General features: G+C 34.8%; 1 protein-coding gene across 1 annotated transcript in view; it reads left to right on the top strand.

Annotated features, from left to right (window-relative positions):
• PACRG (parkin coregulated) overlaps nt 1–19,447 on the top strand; it is a 220,782-nt gene that overhangs the window by 120,629 nt on the left and 80,706 nt on the right. The window contains exon 5 of the mRNA XM_083830277.1: nt 6,274–6,423. Coding sequence (XP_083686403.1) covers nt 6,274–6,423 — 150 coding nt within the window. The remainder of the gene's footprint in view (nt 1–6,273; nt 6,424–19,447) is intronic.

A 19,447-nucleotide genomic window follows, 5' to 3' on the forward strand; every position in this document is an offset into this window, starting at 1 on the left:
AAGGACATTGAAGTTTTTCTTTCTGAGTTTTTTTCCATGTTCCTCTCCTGTAGTCTCTGTCATTCACTGCAAGTGATTGTAATTAGGTTTATGTTAGATTCTGAAAGTCAAAACTGGTCACCTCAGGTGGTTTCAAATCACACAAACTGGATTCCTTGTTGCTCGTCTTTACTACTGTCTTTGAGGAGAAACTCTGTTTCTCTTTCTGTAGAAATAAATCTCATCAATGTTTGGAAAGTGAACTTTGCAATTAGCTTCTTTCACTTTCTAAGTTGGAGTTAGAGCTATTCTCTCCTGGAACATTGTATTTATTAAGACTGAATTTCACCTGCCATTTAAGTCCTATAAGTCCTTCTGCAGCCCTTTGATATCTGGAATAACTTCATTATCATCAGAAAACTTTGTCACTCATTAGTGACCATCTCTTCCAAATCACCTGTGACTTAGCTGGAAGGTGCGAACTTCAGCACAGATTTCTTCAATGCTCTACTAGTGATCTTCATCCTCTGTGGCCATTTATTGTTACCCTCATTTCCTATCTCTAGGATATTCATATGATTTATATGAAAAATATGGCAAAACTGAATGATTTGAGAGTCATCAATGACGGACCTTATCAAATACTTTTTGAACGTCTCAGAAAACTGTATTGTTTGGCTTTTCTTGTCCACATTCTTATTCAATTATCTACAATATGGTTAGAACACTTTCTATTAATTTCTGCAGTACAGATGCCAATATTACTGGTCTTCTGTTCTACAGATCTTTCCTGAAATCCTTCTTAAAAATTGTATCACATTTCACTGATAACAAAGCTGGTTTCGTTGAGAGGGTACTCAGTGCAGTTTAGTATCCTGAGACAGCACAGGGGGTGGAATACATCAAGGGATAGAGGGGAACACTGTAAACTCGCATTACCACTGAGAAGCTTTATGGGACTCTACTCTTACTGTATTCTTTATATTCTTTAATTTAACAGAGCCTGCAAATGTTAATAGAATTAAAGTTTTGCAGTTGCTGATCAGTTACAAGCACAACTAAAGCTGTAAAAAAACCACTGACTTTCTCTTGTGTTCTACTAGATCATATTTCTTACAAATATCAATGATTCAGTTCTGGATCTTGGCCTTTTATGTGCCTTAGGCTTTAGTTTTATGGACAAAGTCTTTGATGCCAGAATTAGCCTAAGGTTTTCATGCCTTGCCCTGTATTCCTCCTTCCCATCACCTCACTGCAACACACCAATCCTTCTGTTTTACTGGAAGAAATGTCTGTACAGCAATATTGTAAATTGGATCAGTATCTTACCTGACTTCAAAAAAGAGCACAAAATTGTTATTCTGGTTTTCACTGACTTGATTGAAACACTTTGTAACAGCCTTAGTTACTATTCTGTAAAATCAGCATAATAAATCATTTCAGGGTATTATGCATTTTGAATGTTTTGGACAAAATTCTCTTAAAGAGAAGCTTTAATCAATTGCATTTTGTGAACAATTCATATTAGTCATTCTGTAAACCTGATTCTGTGAAATTAAGTAAAGAAACCTTGACCAATAAGATTAAGTAGGCCACAACAATAGAAGCACCTTTACTCAGTGCTTGTACCTCTGCAGGAGTCCTGCTCTATGTATCTTGTTCTGCTTCAAGTAAAGAATTTTCTAAAACAGGTGCCTCATTTGCCAACTGGGGGGAATATATGAATGCAAACTAAATTGGTTTTAATCTTTGGTTTTGAGTCCTAAGTAGAGAATGGAAACTGTCAGTGCATTTCTAAACATAGATTCACGGTTGTTTTTAGAAGAGGGGTTGAAGATAATTAAAGGTCTGTTCCAATTAAACAGAATTAAATTAACAATATAACTTTAAATAGAACTACCACAATTTAATTTTTAGTTTTTAGGGAAGTGATGGAAGTTTGGAGGATCTGATTTGATTAAGTACAGTCTAGGCTTTCTATGTTCTGTCTGAAGAAGAATGTTCTGACCTTACCTCTTCAGTGAAAATACATTGTCTTATGGAAAAGATCCGCGGTATATTGGGAGAAATGCTGTTGTGTTTCCTGGCTTATAAAATGTATTAATCCCAAAGATGACAACTGTGGCTTCTATTGGAGGCAACACTGAGACCGAGATAGGATTCACCAAACTGCCAAAGAAAAGTAAAAAATAAAATAAGAAATATCTACTTATGTAGCTTCTAGGTCTTTTTCTTTAAGATGTTAGAAGTATTACTCAAGAAAAAGACTTAAATTTTTAAAAAGTCAATTCTATTGCTGCATATATGAACTACTTCTATCTAAATGCATAAACAAGCAAGTAGCATATAAGAACAGTCTTAACTCTTAAACTAACAAAAGAAGAATTTTAATTTGCATACATTGCCAATAAAATTTAATGAAAAAAAAATCACTGAAGCTATCAATGAATTGGTATTATATATTGGCTCATTGCTAGCAAGCTTTAGTTAACAGCACTGTGAAAAACCTCCCTTCCCAAAATGTGCAGTTTCAAATATACTTCCAAATTTTATAATTACCTGTTATTGTGGCTTTGAGTGGTAGAAACACAGAGTTGACTCAGATACTGAGCTTTTACACCAGCTTTTACATTTTTAAATTCAACTTATTAACATTTTTAAATTGTCTTTTAATTAAGAAAAAGTTATGGAGAACTTCAGTGAATATTTGAAAAAAAAAATGTAGCAGTACAAATTTATAAAGTACATACTTCATTATATTCTTGCATTAACCAATTACTCAAGCTGGAGGTTCTGCTGGAAAAGTGTATAGCTTCATCACAAGTAAAATTGCCGAGCTGACATGCCATTAAAGAAGAAAACGTAATTACCAAGCAGAAGAATAAGTTTATTGTTTTGTTTGTTGTTTCAAAGTTGCTGCTTTCAAGAGTTCTACAATTCACAAAATATGGGCTGTATGACCAGAAAGGAAATATATACCACTGACAGAGGGAAATCCTCTAAAAACCCTTCAAGGAATTGAAAAGTATCTTTAACTGAGAAACAAACAGGTCATTTGCTTTGCTCTAATTGTCAGGATCCATGTCTTGCAGGAGACTTCTAGTTCAAGAGGCGATAGCCTAGTGTGGTTCCAGATTGGAATGCCTTGGATGTTATACATGTTTTCTTCTTTAGGGATAGGTGGCTGTCCCAGACTAAGAGTTTTAAAATGTCCTGCTGTGTTCTTCTGTAGGGATACTAGCACTTTCATACCTTTTTGGTAACCTCCAGATATCACTGACATTATTCAAAATGTTGAAATGTACTTATTTCTTATACAGGATTAAAATGTTCATCCTTTTATTCATGTGGGAGAATGGTCTGCAGTGATGGTAGTACACAGAAAATAATTACCAGATTTTTTAAAATAAGCATATGTTTGAAATTGATGTATCCTTGGGGCAGGGACTGTCTCTAATTAAATGTTTATACAGTGTCTAATATAATGAAGCCAGGAGCTGGTTGACTGTTATGTATGCCATGGTCCAAATATTTAATAATAACAGTTCTGCAGTCAATTTGATCTTACTTTTGATCATTATAAGTGTTTTCCTAACACATACTGCAGATTTATGCAATTTGAAGGGCTTCAGGCTAAATTCTGCAGTCTGTCTGATTCTACCATATCCACCACTTTTGCACTCAAAATCTTGATCCAAATTCTGCTTTTTCGTTGTTTGTGTCACAGGAGGGATGGGATAACCCTGTACTGAGGGAGGTGGGACAAGTATCCAACTGATTTTCTAGAATGCAGATGAAAGAAGTGCCAGTATTGCTATTTAAAGTACCAGTAAGCACCCCTATAGCACAACTCTAATTTAGGGAAGAATAGGTTATGTGAAAATGTTCTTTTGGATTCAGTATGTGTTTGGTTTGCTGTAATCATTGGGACTCCTTTTCAGCCATGAGACTCCTTCATACTCTTGACTTTATTAAGGGATTGATTTTTACCAGGATAATCCTGGCTTCCCCTCAAAGCACAACTGTCTTCACACAAGACAGAACCCTGAAAACAGGAAACTGTGAGAACCTTTGGGAGCCACCATTTGCAGATAAAGGTTTTAAAGATAACACTCTTCCTGGGAGTGGTTGGACAACCATTTCCACTTAGATGGAACCTCCTGCCTGCCTAAAAATAAGAGCCCTCATCCTCTAGGTCAGCTTTTACAGACAGGAAGAGCGATTCATGGAATTAGGTACAATTGATTTGTTGGTTAAGAATTAAGAATTTCTGATTTCTGTAATTGTTACATTTTATGTCTCTTGAGTTTTACAATAATTATTGTACTGAAAAATATAAGTATTAACGATAATTTTCCTATTAGTTCAGTTAGTTACTATTTCTGGGTATGACAGTTAAGTCATGAATAAACATATATGCTGTAACCCCAGAGTTTCCTTTTCCAGTCACTCCTTTAAGAAAATGAAAAATGCCTGTTCTTCTGTGAGGGAACATTTATTTGTCTGGGAGTTGGATCTAATCTTTAGAATGTATCTGGGAGTCCCTCTTTGCTAAAACAACCTTAAAACACATGCCCATCAAAGCAAAATTTGGAATAGCCTACCTCTTTTCTGGGACTCAGTGTAAATATGCTATATTGATGGACTTTCTGTCCACACATTGATATGCTCAGAAACAACATGGAATTATATGTAGCCTGTTGACTACAGTAGGGACTGGCAAATAAGAAATTATGGAACTTGGTGTACATTTTCATTTAACAGCACTTCTTTAACTTGGAATCGCCCTGTGATGCCCTACAGGACTGTTAGACCTTGGGCTCCTTAACTCAGTCTAACAGTGATTTTAGTTATGTTCTTCATAAGCACATGAAGAGGCATGAAGAGAGGTTACTTACTAGCTGATTTTCAAAGGTTGTTTCTACACATTCACACAGCCAGTCTTCTTTAACCTTGCTTCAGAGCTCTAGCTCTGATTTTTTAACACTTAGCAGGCATAAGATAAGGAGCAGAAGGGGGTGAGACATCTCTTTTCTTAAAGAGGTGGGAAAACTGACATTACGCTTGCATGAGAATACTACCCAATTCCGTATGGAACAGCATTCCTGTGCACTGCCAACATTTAGTGCCAGAAGTACTGAATCCCATTACTTGAATGTGAACAGGCAGTTCTTGAAAAAGTAGTTAGTGAGTAAATCCTCTTACAATCTCAGTGTATTCTTTACACTGTATTTGTTTCCCAGTTGCTTATACTTTTGTTACATTGATTCACGTATTTATATACTTCTGCGGTTGTAAACATGTAGTATTGACTGAGATTCTCTTTCACATTTTTTTTTCCCACTACAATTATATGAATGTCTGTGTAAGTGGGCAGAACACTGAAAAATTAGATCCACTTATAATAGCACATCAAATTTGACAACAATTTCCAGCTGCGTAATTTCAGAGGAGGTTTTATAACTAGTGGGATTTTGGAAAATAAAAATAAAAATAAAAAGTGTATATTTATATGTATATTTCTCAAGCAGAACTCATTTTTAATTACAAAAGAGGGGGCGAAGTACTTGCTTTTAGTAAACTCAAAAGTGAAGAGAAACAAAAAGTATTTATGAAATGTCTCAGTGTCTTAACATTAAAAGAGTGACACTGAAAGCTAAGAGAATAATCTAAGTAGGCAGGACAAAATCTTTTTTTATTTTTTATTTTTTTGGAATGTTTGTCTTTAAAAAAGCCTACAAGGTTTTTTGTTGGTTTTTTTTTTTGTGTGTGTGTGTTTTCTTCCTGTAAACATTTGCTTCATTGTACTGATTCTCAGAATAGTAGGAATTGTTAGCTGAATGAATAAAAAGATCATGAAATAAATGGGTACAAACATACAAACAGGCTAATTGTTGTAGTAGAATGTATCTGTTGTCAACCTTTGCAGGTTGTCTTGCAGTTGTACAGTTTCATTGGCCCCAAATGGTACTTATTGAACATTTATTTTTTATTTGTTTGGACCACGCCAGTATTACACAGGCAGCATAAAGGAATAATGGACTGCATTCTTTGGGTTACTGAAGAGTCAGCACAAATTGTGGGAACAAATAACAATCAGACAAGGCAGTGTTTTATAACATCAGGACTGCAATCCATCTTTGGGATCTTTCAAAGCTGGGCTAATAAAGGCCCACTTACAATCCCCAGCAGAGTACAGTTTAATTAAATTTGTCCAATAAAGTATTCCTCCCCCTCCCTCTACATTTTAAAAATTAATTCTGCTTTCTGCCTGTTGTTCTTCCTACATCACAGATGCACTGAGCCTTCGTAACCGACAGGTCCTCTGCATCACGCTGAAAGTCCTCCAGCACCTGGTGGTGTCAGCTGACATGGTGGGAGAGGCCTTGGTGCCCTATTATCGGCAAATCCTCCCAGTCCTAAACATCTTTAAGAATATGAATGGTGAGTTATCCTTACAGACACTGTGTCTTTCAACCCTTAAGGTAAAAAGGGGCTTGAGGCAGGGTTAATTAACAATGTAGTTAAGATTTATTATTGTGTATAAACTCAAATCCATTTGGAGCTCTAAATAATGTACCCCCCCCTTTACTATTCCCTAAGGATGCACTGAAATTAACAATTTCATTTATTACTCCTTGCACGTACAGTTTATTTAACACAGTACAGAAGCACTGAAGCACTTCTGTAATCTTCAATAATTAAATTGTAAAGTTTTGTAAAAGCCGTTTGAATACATTAATAAATTACAAAGGTTTTTTGCTCCCTCCAACATTTTAGTTCAGTTCAGTCATTTTGTTCAGTTCTGTCTTCACAAGAAATTCACCACCCCCAGCAGGCTTAGGAAGGAATAAAAGTAAAAGTAACAATCAAACTAATTAATTTGAGGGTCAAGAGAACTCCTTTTTGTAAAAAACTTTCAGGTCACATGATGTCTAGCAAAATAGTGAAGTTTGAAGTTATTGATCACTTAGCAGGTTTTACAATAGAGAAATTTGGAACTACTTTGTATCTACAGTTGAGTATGCTATCTTCTTTGTAGTGCAAATCTCTCTTGCCAGTCTCACTCTTTAATAACTATGGTACTGAGAGCAGAGTGAGTACCATATACTGTGAATGCATTTACACCATAGTCACCAGGTAAAATCAACATGCTGTATCTTGCTTTCTCCAAGCTACTCTTTAAAATATTTTTCTGTAGTAAATTTGTCTGTATTATCTGTTCAATTATCTACCAAGTTATTGACTTTAAAATTTATGTTGTTCACATGCAGCCTGACAGGTCAAAAGAGCTTAATTCCTCACAGTCTTGCAAAAACAGTACTGACAGGTTTTTCATGAAATTCATGGCATTTTAATAGTTATCTACAGGACTGCTTACTGTTTGTGTTGCTACTGAATGTACTATCTTGCTCTCACTCTTTTAATACCTTGGATTGAAAAATGCCTGTCCAAAGACTGACTTGGAGAATCAAATAAGATTTAGGTTTTAGTTCCCTTTAAATACATAAATGTCTGTGACTGTTGTAGTTAGTGAGAAACTTGCAATAATGTGTGGAATTCCATAAATACAACGTAGTTCAGATGACAACTGTGGCTTTCAAGAACTCGTGGGATGAAAGGTTATCTGAGGTTGAGCTTAAGCAGTTTCAGTAGGACTCCTTGTGAATTAGAAGATTCGTCCTTTACAGATCCAATTCAATATCCTGCACAAAACAATACCATAAAAAGGACTGTCATTGATTAATGAATACACAATGCATACTTTTTCCAAATTTCAGCCTGAAGTAGCCCATAAATTCTCTCAGCCAGACTCTTTTTCCAGTGAATTTAGATTAATAATACGGGAAGCTCATGTGTGCTAGGTACATAGCTTAACAAAAGTATTTAGATATGTTCTAAACATGTCCTGAGTTTTGATTGTATTGTGATCAAAATAAAACATATTTTCAGCACTTTTGCATGACAGCCATGGAGTAGAGAGGCATTTGCTGTTATCTAAAGCTTCTGTCCTTATGGTCTTCTTATACTGGTCCTTAGCAGACTTGCAGAAAATATGCAAGTCCCAGTAAGTTTAAACATGTTCTGAATGGTACCTCAGAAATTTTATTCACAGTAAATGTCTCTGATGTGTCTGAATCACGATTCGCTCCACAATATTAGACAGGCTATAAATAAAAAGTAAAAGTAGGGGGGAAGGGAGGGGGAAGAAAAAAAAAAGAAACTGCAAGTAAAGAGCTTGTACTGGTAAGGTCTTAAATTTTGGAGATCAGAAACAAGCATTTAATAAAACAAATACAAAATGTAGCCTTAACTTCAACTTGACGGATGTTTATCTCGTGTTGTTCTTCAGCCAACAACATTGGTGAATCAGTTCAGAGTTCCAGGTGTTACCTGAGCTCAGAATATAATGATAGTTTGAGAAGCTGTCAGTCCTGTCCCAGTTTACTTTAAGAAATTCTTTCCAACTTCCCATCTGTTTCCCAACACTGAGGCTACAGTTTCACAGTCAGCAACAGTACTGCTTAGTTGCCATTGCCTTCTAAGGGCATTCTGTGATAAAAAAAGGAAGTAGCCTTGATGACTCTCCCTCTAGGCAGCCAGTTGGTGTAGCTGACTGTGATTCCCACTGCAGATTTTTACTGGATTAGCCAGGGATGCTATGAACTATGTAAATCCTCTTTTCTGGTTCTGAAGCCTGTGGTGCTTAAAGATTATATCTCTTTGCTCCTATTCAGCCTGCTGGCCAACTGCTTCTTAAATGTTCCTTTATGCAGAGTTATTAATAAACTCCTGTAAATTATATACAAAATGTTGATTATTCACATAAACACAGAATTTTTCATATATTACTTCACTTTTTTCTTGTACTTTTGACATTTCCACTTTTTTCTTTTCCCATCTGCTGCTTCCAAATCATCCTGCCATTCTATTATACACATAGTCCTTTTTGCAAATTAGCAAGTTCTGATATCGAAGTCTTTTCATATCTTACTATGTCCCCCAGACATGCTTGTCTCTAAAAATGAGTGTCTTCATAATGATTATGTTGTCTTGATAACTATATAATTCCGGCAAAAACAGTAGAGGACTATTGACTTTTTGGAACGGGAGATAATCTAGGTATTTCATTAAATTTTTTAACATTCATACTAGAAATATTTATTACAATATTTTTAGTCAACACTGCACAGTATCTATTGATTTCTTCTGTATAATGCCTTTTAGTGAAATGCATTTCTCTTGTAATTTCATATACCAAAGATTTTTTTTTCTGAATTTTCTGCGATTTCTATGATAACACGCAGTGTAAATGGAATTGCTGTTGATCAACAAATTGAAGTATGGCAAATACATTTTATTATTTGAGTTTTTGGGGCTATAGATAAGAGATTGTCAGGCCTATATTCTGAATGATATAAGTGAAAGTGTGTTCATTGTATATCGACAAATTCTGCCATTTTCTAACCATTCTTATATCTTCTGTACAGGTGACTTTACTATTAAGAATTTTTGTAAATTGGAGAAAAAAAAAGTATTAAGTTGAAATGAATTGAAAGTTTTAATTACTGAAAACACCTTAAACATTTTTACCCTTCTGAGTCATAAGATACAGGTAAAAATAAATCAGCATGACCTAAATTACAAATGCCAGGGGAAAGATCCAAGCCTCTTAAGGTAGGTACCTTATCTTTTTGAAATCCAGGGGAGGAATTGCAATGATATTCAGAAGAGTCTGTGTAATGAGCAAGGGGCTTTTTGGTGCACAAAACATGTTTGGTATATCTGAATTTGTGCCCTTGCTGGAGCTTAAACCCATGACTCACATGAGACATTTCTCTTTCACTTGGGTTCCCAAATGCTCTGTGGCAGAACAATAAGACCTAAAAGAGAAAGGTTCTGCCCGTGGTGGTGGTGCAGCTGCTGGTGTCTGTTTGTGGAGAAAGTGAGAGCACCACCACCAGCTGGCCATAGCATACTCTGAAAAAGCAGTGAAACTCTCTGTTAAAACTTTGTTCTGTGAAAAAGACCAGGAGAGCAAGCAGAAGGGGACGTGTCTTCATCCCAGTGATTAGGGAATAATCCTGAGACACAGAAGCTATTTGTGTAATCTCTGCAGACTGAGAAGAGACTAGCACCTTCTGAGCAAGCTCTCCAACATATGAACTATTGTGTATATATACTACTAATATGTAATATGAGAAACAAAAGAGTCATGATAATGCTTGGTGGGTCTATTATGAACCCTGTAATGCCACTTAAGCGTTCATTTAAATTTATAAGTTAAACATACTGTTATGAAACTCATTTTAATCTTGCAAAGAGGGAAAAAAAATATTTATAGAATCAAATGGAAATATGTCTTTTTTTACATCAAAAATATTTTCTTTTGGTTGTCATTTTCTAAGCCACTTTTCATAAGTCTGTGAGATGTCTGAGGTAAATACAACTTAAGAACAAATAGAATAAGTTTGTTCTTTTGTGACAGCAGGCAGAAAAAATAAAAATAAAAGGAACAAAAAAGTAGTCTTCAGTGCCTGAAGTATGCTATTAGGTTATGTTCAGAATATTGTCTGAAACAGAAACCTATTTATTAAAAAGATTAGACAGTTATAAACAGCAAATTTCTCATTTAATTTACCTGACTGGTGAAACAAAATTTCATTGATTTAGTTTAACAACTACTTTATGCTGTCAAATCTAAGCAATCTTAACAGCTGTACTACATCAGTTCATGTACACAGATATATTTTCATGTCATCAGTTTATATTATTCACTAGTGATCAAGAGCAGCCTTTAAGAAAATTGCAGCTAGAATAATGTAGAATGATGAAAACAAAATATTATTATTATTTAAATGCCTCAGATAGAGAAGTATGGGGTGGCACTGCACTGAAGGTATCTCTCCAGAATGATAATTTCTTCTATGACTTGTTTCAGTCACCATAAGGCAAACAGCAGTAACAGGGCAGACTGAAGCCCAAGTATCTTCTGTCTGCAGTAAAAATGTTCTGACACTAGCAGCAATTTAAAGCTAATATAAACTTCTGTCAATCTCTACCTATCTAGTCAGTACTTTAAAATAAAATTTTAGAGATGTGGCTGAGAATACCCAATGTAGCTGAATTGCAGCATTCAATGAAGTGTTAAACCACAAAACAGAATTATGCTGCATGCTTTACAGCACCCGAACTTCACTTAGGAAAAAACATTCTCTTGTCTGAGAGGTACTTCACATAATTTGGAGAACTCTTTTTTCAAAATACAGTAGTACTTCACAGACTCTAAAGGAAGAAGCAGAAGTATTTAATTGCAGAAGGAAGAGACTGTTCCTACAGGTAGCAGTGTCCCCTATATTGGAGCTGGAGTGTTTTCAGAAGTGCTTGTGTATTCCAGAGGCAGTGATGCTCCTCAGAGTAGTTCGTGGTTATTACTGAGAAGCAGCAATTATATTTTAATGTGATTGAATATGCTCTAAAGAAAATCTCTTGCCCAGAACATTTCAACTGTCTGCTCCCTCCTCTGGGAACTCCAGAAGTGCTTTCACAAAGAATGTCAATCTTGTTCTAAAATACTTTATAGTTTACCAACTCTGTGTTCAGAAATCACGTTTCAGATTCGAAAGGAGGAATTTAAAAAAAAAAAAAAAGTGGTTTAAGCATCAGCTTTTCCAAAGCAATAAGCAATATTTGAGGTTCTCTTCATTTGTTTTCTGAACTTTGAGCTTTCAGATTATTCTCAGGCAACTCAAGATTTCTGAAATTTAAAAGCAAAGATTCTGAAATGGCTTCAAGGGTATACACTTCAAAGGAAGACCACCTTGGCAACATAGATCTGAATGAAGAATTTATTTTTGTTATATTTGTAGTTTTTTAAAATACACTTTCAGCACAAGAGGATTCAAAATGTTCTGATTCATCAACATTTACTGAAAAATATTGTGGTTTTCCCCAAAATGGAGTCTCTTGTGCCAGGAAATCACTTTATTAAGCAGATAAAGACAAATTGATTGCACTCCAAAAAATTAATACCGTTCTGGTGAGAAACAAAATGTATTTTTGTCATTACTAAGTGTAATTAATAATATTATTTTAACAGGCTTCCTATGAGTTACAGATCTAGTAATATTTATTTAACAAATACCCTTGAATGTTTTTAAGAACCTTGAAACATTTTTCTTCTATGAAATCAGCTGATGGTCTTTTAAAAGTTATTTTTTCAAAAATGCTTTTTTTTTTTTTTTGTCAAAAACCTTGTCTTGGAAGTGAAATTCTCCCAAAACAATTTTAATAGAATAATTAAATATGGAATAACAGAGAAGTAATATTCAACAGTTAACAGCTGTTGTCTCACGTATTTTCTGGCACACTGGCCAATCCCTACTTGTCTCAGTCACCAGTCCTGCATACTGAGTGACAGAAAACCCACTGGAATTCTGAAGTGCTGAAATTAGAAGTTACCAAGACCCACCTGTATTAGTCCCTTTGATGCTTTAATATCGTGCAATAGAAAGCACGTGATCTTTAGCTGATGATACAGTGAACTTTTCATGTATAATCAAAACCCTGTCAGGTACTTTATAACACATTTAGAGAATTATAAGACTTAGATCATAATTGCTAGGTAATTTCTAATTACTATCTAATTTTTTAGTTGAAAATACTGCATCAGCCTGTGTAAAATAAAACTGACTCAGCAGTGATTAAATTGGTGTTATTAACATTTAGCACTTACTTTTAATGTTTTAATAGCTAATTAATTCAGCATCTTGAATTCTTGATAAAAGAAAAATTAAAAGCTCCCCATGTTGAAGGATGTACATATCATCCATTTTTTACTTTTTCCTTTTACCAGTTTTAATATTTTTAGTATGTTGACCCAAGGAAAGGAGGGTTGTCTATTGGGTGAGTAGACAGAGGTGAGAGTTAGGACTTCTGAATTCACAGGAAATTTGTGGGCAAGTCAAATAATGAAAAGGTCAAATTCTTCCCATGCCTTAGTGTATACATCTGTAAAATGGATATAACCTCAAAGGGCTTGTAGGCCTCAATCAACATTTTCTTTTCAGAACTTTTACAAAGTTCCAGGAGTGTGAGTACATATGTCAGTGAAGTACCATTTTCACAAAATTAGGAGTTAATATAATGCTTTGCTTTAACACTTTTGTGTGATTTCTGTTCCTGTGGGAAATAATTACCTTTGGAAGTCAAATATTAGAGGAAGATTTAGACGTCCAGAACCAGATTTATGCAGCATTTCAATGGCATCTGTAAGTCTGCCTTTTCTGCATGATTATACCTGTCTTAATCAGGCCAGGTTGGATGGGGCTTTGGGAAGCCTGATCTAGTGATCTCATTGAAGGTGTCCTGGCCCATGGCAGGGACATTGGAACTAGATGAACTTTACAGTTCCTTCCAACCCAAACCATTCTATGATTCTAAGATAAGCATGTAAGTACCTGATCTCAAAATGAGACAAGGAGGTGTTTAAGTTACCAAAGAATACCATCTCATTGGCATGCTTTGAGCAAATCTAATGCATACCTGCAATATTAAGCTCTATCTAAAACACAGTAGGAACTGTCATTTTCAGGTATTTTGCTTGTAGATTTATTGCTGGGGGAGAGACAAGGAGAGGGTTGTTGTTTTGTCATTTTTTGTTTTCAACAATAAAAAGCATGTACAGATGCGCGAGCAGAACTGGAACTCACAGTTCTCTACTGCTCTTTCACTGTGTAAAGTCTAGGCACATACTTGCTTCATCTATAGTTTCTTCTTTGGGGATGATTTCTGGATCCTCTGATGAACCCAACCAAGCTTCAGTATGAAGGATGGTGCAGATTAGCATCTCTTCATGTAGAAGACTATTTCCCACAGATCAGCTAGTTCAGCCCATGTCCACATGGCAGGATTACAGCTCTATAGGTTCACAGCTGTCCCAGGTAGATCAGAAGTACACCTGTCATTCTGCAATTTTGATTAAAGCCCAGAATCTTTGGAGGAGTAGAATTTCAGACCTGTGTCTGCGCTTCTTATTTTCAATCAATTTGCTGTAAACAGCTCCCTCTGGGACTTCCTTGTCACCCTGCTGAGGCTTCTGATTTGGTTTGCAAAGGGTAGAGACACCTGTATTTGTTGTCTAGATGTTAAGGCTTTCTTTGGATCTGCCCCTTACAAGGAAGCTAGAGTGCTAAAAATTTGTCTGCTACCCTTCCAGTTAGGATTTATTTCTTCCTTCTTGGTAATTTGTTTCTACCTTTTTCACATAGTTGGATTGCATATAGTGAGACTGAGAGATGATCTCTTCAGTTGGACTGGCACTACACTCTTCAATTAGAACTACTTTCATAGTACATGTTAAATAATTCTGAGAAAATATTTTTCTGCGTAATTCTTCTCTTTTCATGTATGTTTGTAAACAAATGTGCTTACGTTTGAGGGGACATATGGTTTCAATTTGTCACATTTATTAAGGTGACTTTTTATTTTAAATATACATCTGAAATATGTGTTCATTTAACAATTCTAAGTGGATTATGTTTATTTATTGCAGATATTTTTAATTTGTGTGCTCAGTTAGGATTTCTTTTCTGAGAAGAATATTTCTGTGAAAGTCAGTTTGAAGTTGCCAAAATCACAGAAATTGGCTCTGTACCTGGCTTTCTGTTTTTATATCAAATCTAGAAGCAGGTAATAGCGAGAGAGGAGCTTTGGAGGGAGAGGGAACTCCCTGTCTGGATGAGAGTTTTCCTTGTGGCATCTTTCTCTTCCCCTCAAGGAAAACAGATTAAAGCCCCATGTAATGGAATGATACAAGTAGGTGCTTAAATATTGCACTGTGATTAAACTACCGCAATACTCAGGTGATTAAAGTGCTTCAGGTTCTTCAGTTATTATTCTATTATATCATTTCATCTCATTTCAAGACATTGCTTTTTTCTTAGATTTTGAACACTCTAGGCAACAAAGCTGATTTTCTGAGGCCTATAACTGTGAACTATTGATTCCTTTTTCTATATTGCACATCCATCATTCTCCTTTTTAGGCACACCAACAGAAACTCTTATTCTTGTTATAATATCCTCTGGCTGTCCAACATGCTGATGCAATTAGCACATGACAATCTCGGTTTCTTTTGCAGGACTGTTCTAGCTGAGTAGTAGCTTTTTGATTTTTCTAATTTGAGAATTAGATGAGCTACATTAGACATTTATGATCAGAGTATTTGAATGCTGGTGTCTGCATCTCATCCAGAAATTCATGCTTCAACCAAAAGTTATGTTTTAGGAAACAATACTGGTTTTGTGTTAGGATTTATCATTTTTATACCAAATTAGGTTCCCTGTTATTTTTGCTTTGAAAGTGAAAATAAGCACTCAGAAAAAGGTAAGAAATGCCAAAGTTAACATTCAACTTCATTTCTTCTTGCTTGACTTTATGTATTTCCATACAGCTTCTAAACAACTGTTTACTTACTGTTTATAACTTAACACAAATATTTTGTACAATTCTTCACAACCTGGGATAAATGTTCAAAACCCCAATTTCTTTTTACTGCAAAGTGGTTTTCCTTGTTGTGCTGATGCTACACAGTTTTGGTATTCATTTTCTCTCTGCAGTATACATCTAAATATCTTTTTACTATTTAACAACATTTCTTTACTACAATTTGTTGGCCAATGGCTTATGAAATTTTTAGGCCACATTGCATTTGGTATTTATCAGAACATATTTACAAAAGGCCACCTGAGAAATCATTTGGAATAAATTTAAAATTTATTCTCTCCACAAAAGATGGATATGTTCAAGCCAAGTAGGGGGATTTAAGGGGAGAGTGGCCACACTGAGGACAACATGATATTAAACACTTCTCCTTATTAGAAAAGATATGAAAGTTTCTTTAATAATTGAATAATGCTTATCTATCTGCTGCCCCCTATGAAGTTAAAGTCTGGTAAGGAGGAATCTTACCAGAACTTCTGAAGTTATCAAATACACATTTATTATTTTTTTTTTACAAGAAGTGTAGACTTCCTATTTCTCAAATAGAACACTGCAAACTTTATGGTCTTGGGCTGAAAACCAAACAAAATAAATTGTCAGTTGGCACCAGAAGAGATTTGTCTGCAGTTTCTGCTGCAGTTCAAGTTTAATTTTGATGCCTCCCGCTCTTATTCTCCATTGTTACCACATTATATTCCCCACTGTACTCCTCATCCAGGACTGACACTTGGTCACTGCTTAGTGAATGGGTGCTTCATGAATGTTGTAAACAAAATTAAAGGTGTTTGAATAAGCTACACTATAACATAAATAAGTCACTGTACTGAATTTCCACATCAACTTTTTCCTTTTACGCAGGTGAAACTTCAAATAACAAAACATTTGCTGATAATTTTTCACTGAAAATATTTTTTTTGTGGGAAACTTTGGCAGAATTTTAGGGTCAAAACCTCCATGATAAAAATATTTTACAAGTAATTCTATTTAAAAGTATTAGTTGTCATTACAACTAATGCATGAGGATTCTTACTAGATTGATGTTTCTCAGTCTTTTTAAGGTGTTGGAAAGAAAACTTACTTGAAAGAAATCCAAGAGTCATTTAACCTTTTTGAAGAAGTCCACAACTCATCTTAGTGTGTTTGTCTCAGTAACTTTGCATCAACTGCATTTAGGCTAGTGTTTGAAAGCTTATGTAGGTCTTTAATTTCTCCGTATTTTGTATGTTAATTAGTTTGCGTGTATAAAAATCTGTGCATTTTATATATATATATATGTATTTATCTATCATAGTTAATTATACATAAATATAGGTAATTATAGAAGATCAGTGGTCTTCGCATCACAGAATGAGAGAATTAGAAGAGCTTTCTGTCCTGGATACTTATTATCTAGATCAAATTAGAAATTTCTGTGCCATCTGACTATAGTGGCAATGTTTGTTATGAGAAGTAATAAATACCAGTAATTGAGGAACGGTTTATCCAGTTTGTTACTTTAACATATGACCAAAGTTCATGTCTGAGTTTTAGCTTTGAAGCTAACAACATCTATTTCTTTATTCATTTATTTTACATCCAAGTTCATGGAAAATATATCAGGCCTGTTTTAAGGATTAATGAGGTTTTTATATTTTATTGGTTTACTTTATGGTTGTGTAATGTATATTTTTCCCCTTGTATTACAGACTTCAACCAATTTGAATGGTGAATGACCAAGTGTCCTTACAAACAATAAAATCTTTTCTGTACATTGCTTATACTACAGGGCCGTATAACAGTCTTAAACTACGTGTTTAATAAAGCTAAACTTCCAAGTATGGGAAGTTTTATGCAAGAAAGTGGTAGAAATCTGTTTTGAAACTTAGAAGAAACATGTATTCAACCTTTTCATTGTAGAGACAGTTCCTGAAAAGTAGCTGAGATTTCTGTAGTTTCATCTGGGGATGGATTTTCTCCTACTGTTGTGCTTGTTTTTGACTTGTCCCTTTGCTGTCAGCTTAGTACTCAGAAATTTCCATCCCCTCTTGTAATTTTCTCGCAAGGTGTCCTTCCATATCTGTTCAGATTTGATACAGGTAATTTTCAGCCTTGTTTGCTTTTGTGAGTGAGCACCAGAGGAATGAAAAGAACCAAGTTATATGCAAACATACTTGAATATCTTTAGGTGGCTTTATTTTGGATTAACAAGAACCCTACACTGACTAAAAGCTTTACTGGCAAATATAAAAGTGCAATGTTAAATGCTGATATGTACTTTAAAATGTAGTTTATATATCCTTTTCCTGAATAAAGATAGAAGGTATTCAGAAATTCAGCTGGATATGTGAAACTAAGTTTCATCTTTGGAGAAACCTATCTGTCTACACTGACTGCAGAGAAAGCCTGGAGAGATTAGCATTACTAGTTGCAAAGCAAAGTTGGCTTTGGTGAATAAACTGCCAATGTGCTAGATTTCAGAGAAAAACAGACTGTCTCTAGATCCCTGTATTACCACAAGGCTGTCAGTTGCAAATCAAGGCCAAACAGTGCACTGGTCATAACAAGTAAATCCTCACAGATGTCCAGGTCTACATACTAAGTAAAATCAATATAAAACAAAAGGATACGTTGAATTGCAGGTTCTGTAATAAAAAGAGTATGGTGTGCTAAATGAGCAGCAGCACAAATAGTTACAGCAGACATTATGAAAAGACAGTTTCCCTGAGGCATAGAAGACATGCTTGATGGCCCCAGAATCTGTTCTTGAAAGATTTTAAATTGGTTGTGTTCTTTTCCTGTAAAATGAACTCCCCCACACCTTACTTAACCACCTGCTAGTAATACAAACACTTTGATGACGCTAGATATGAATGCAGATTTTGTTGCTTTGAAATACTTTTTCTAATGTTCCTTGAATTTGTGTAAAGAAATACTTGTTATAAGGAGACTATTGATCACTGTGTCACAAACCCCACAAGAAAGAGAGACATACAGTAAATTTAAATTATCAGAAGTGACTGGCATACGCATACTTGTTTATGAGCAGAAAATGTGAGAATCTACCATCTGGAACATTGCATATATAAGGATAGAACCATAAAATATATTTATTTTCTTTTGTAATGAAGGTAGATATATAATGAAGATCTTTATCAAGTTATTTCTGCAATTTTAGCAATTCAAGGTTCTTTTGAGATCCTTTCCTATCTTCTTGAAAACTGATTTCTTGATACATAAACTTTTTCATGGAGTCTAGACAATGAGTCAAAAACAACTGAATTTAGGGATGGAAACAAAGAGGTAAGGAACAGAGAATAAATCCAAATCTATATGGTCCTCTTCTACAGAACTGCTTAACTGTCCTGTAGAAAGTATACTTACTTCTCTGGCTGAAATTAGCAGGTACTGAAGAGTCAGTATTTCCTGTATGGGATCCCAAAGAAACCCATGAAACTCAAGATAGGAGCAGATACTTGTTTGTGGAGGCTAACTGGAGAATAATAATTTGATGTAGGACTTATGGAAAAACAAACAAACAAACAAAAACCTTTGATAACTAGATTTCAAAATATTATATAACTTGAACAGAATTTATAATATAGGCATATTGCAATTGAAATATGTCTCACAGTGTATGTGTATTCTTCATATAAGAAGAGTATTCTGAGCCTTTTTCTTCTTCCCAAAGGCTTTTCTATTTGGAAAATAATTAAATGAACAACAACAAAAGAATCTTTTTATATTTACATTATAATATTATTCTTAATTCCAAGACAGATAAAAAATACAGGTTGTCTATTTGTTTTAGATTTTGCCCTCTGAAACAACTGTATAGTTTCAGAATTTTCATTCTTCTTTTTTGGGACTATAACTCTGGTCATGGTCTAGATCTTTGGGATATCTCTGGGTATATGCCTATAATGAATGTGAATAATATGGTCTAAGGGCTCCAATCTACAGTCACTGGGCAGATACTAAGCTCTGG

Source organism: Anser anser, assembly GCF_964211835.1.
Source record: "Anser anser genome assembly, chromosome: 3".
Taxonomy (NCBI): domain Eukaryota; kingdom Metazoa; phylum Chordata; class Aves; order Anseriformes; family Anatidae; genus Anser; species Anser anser.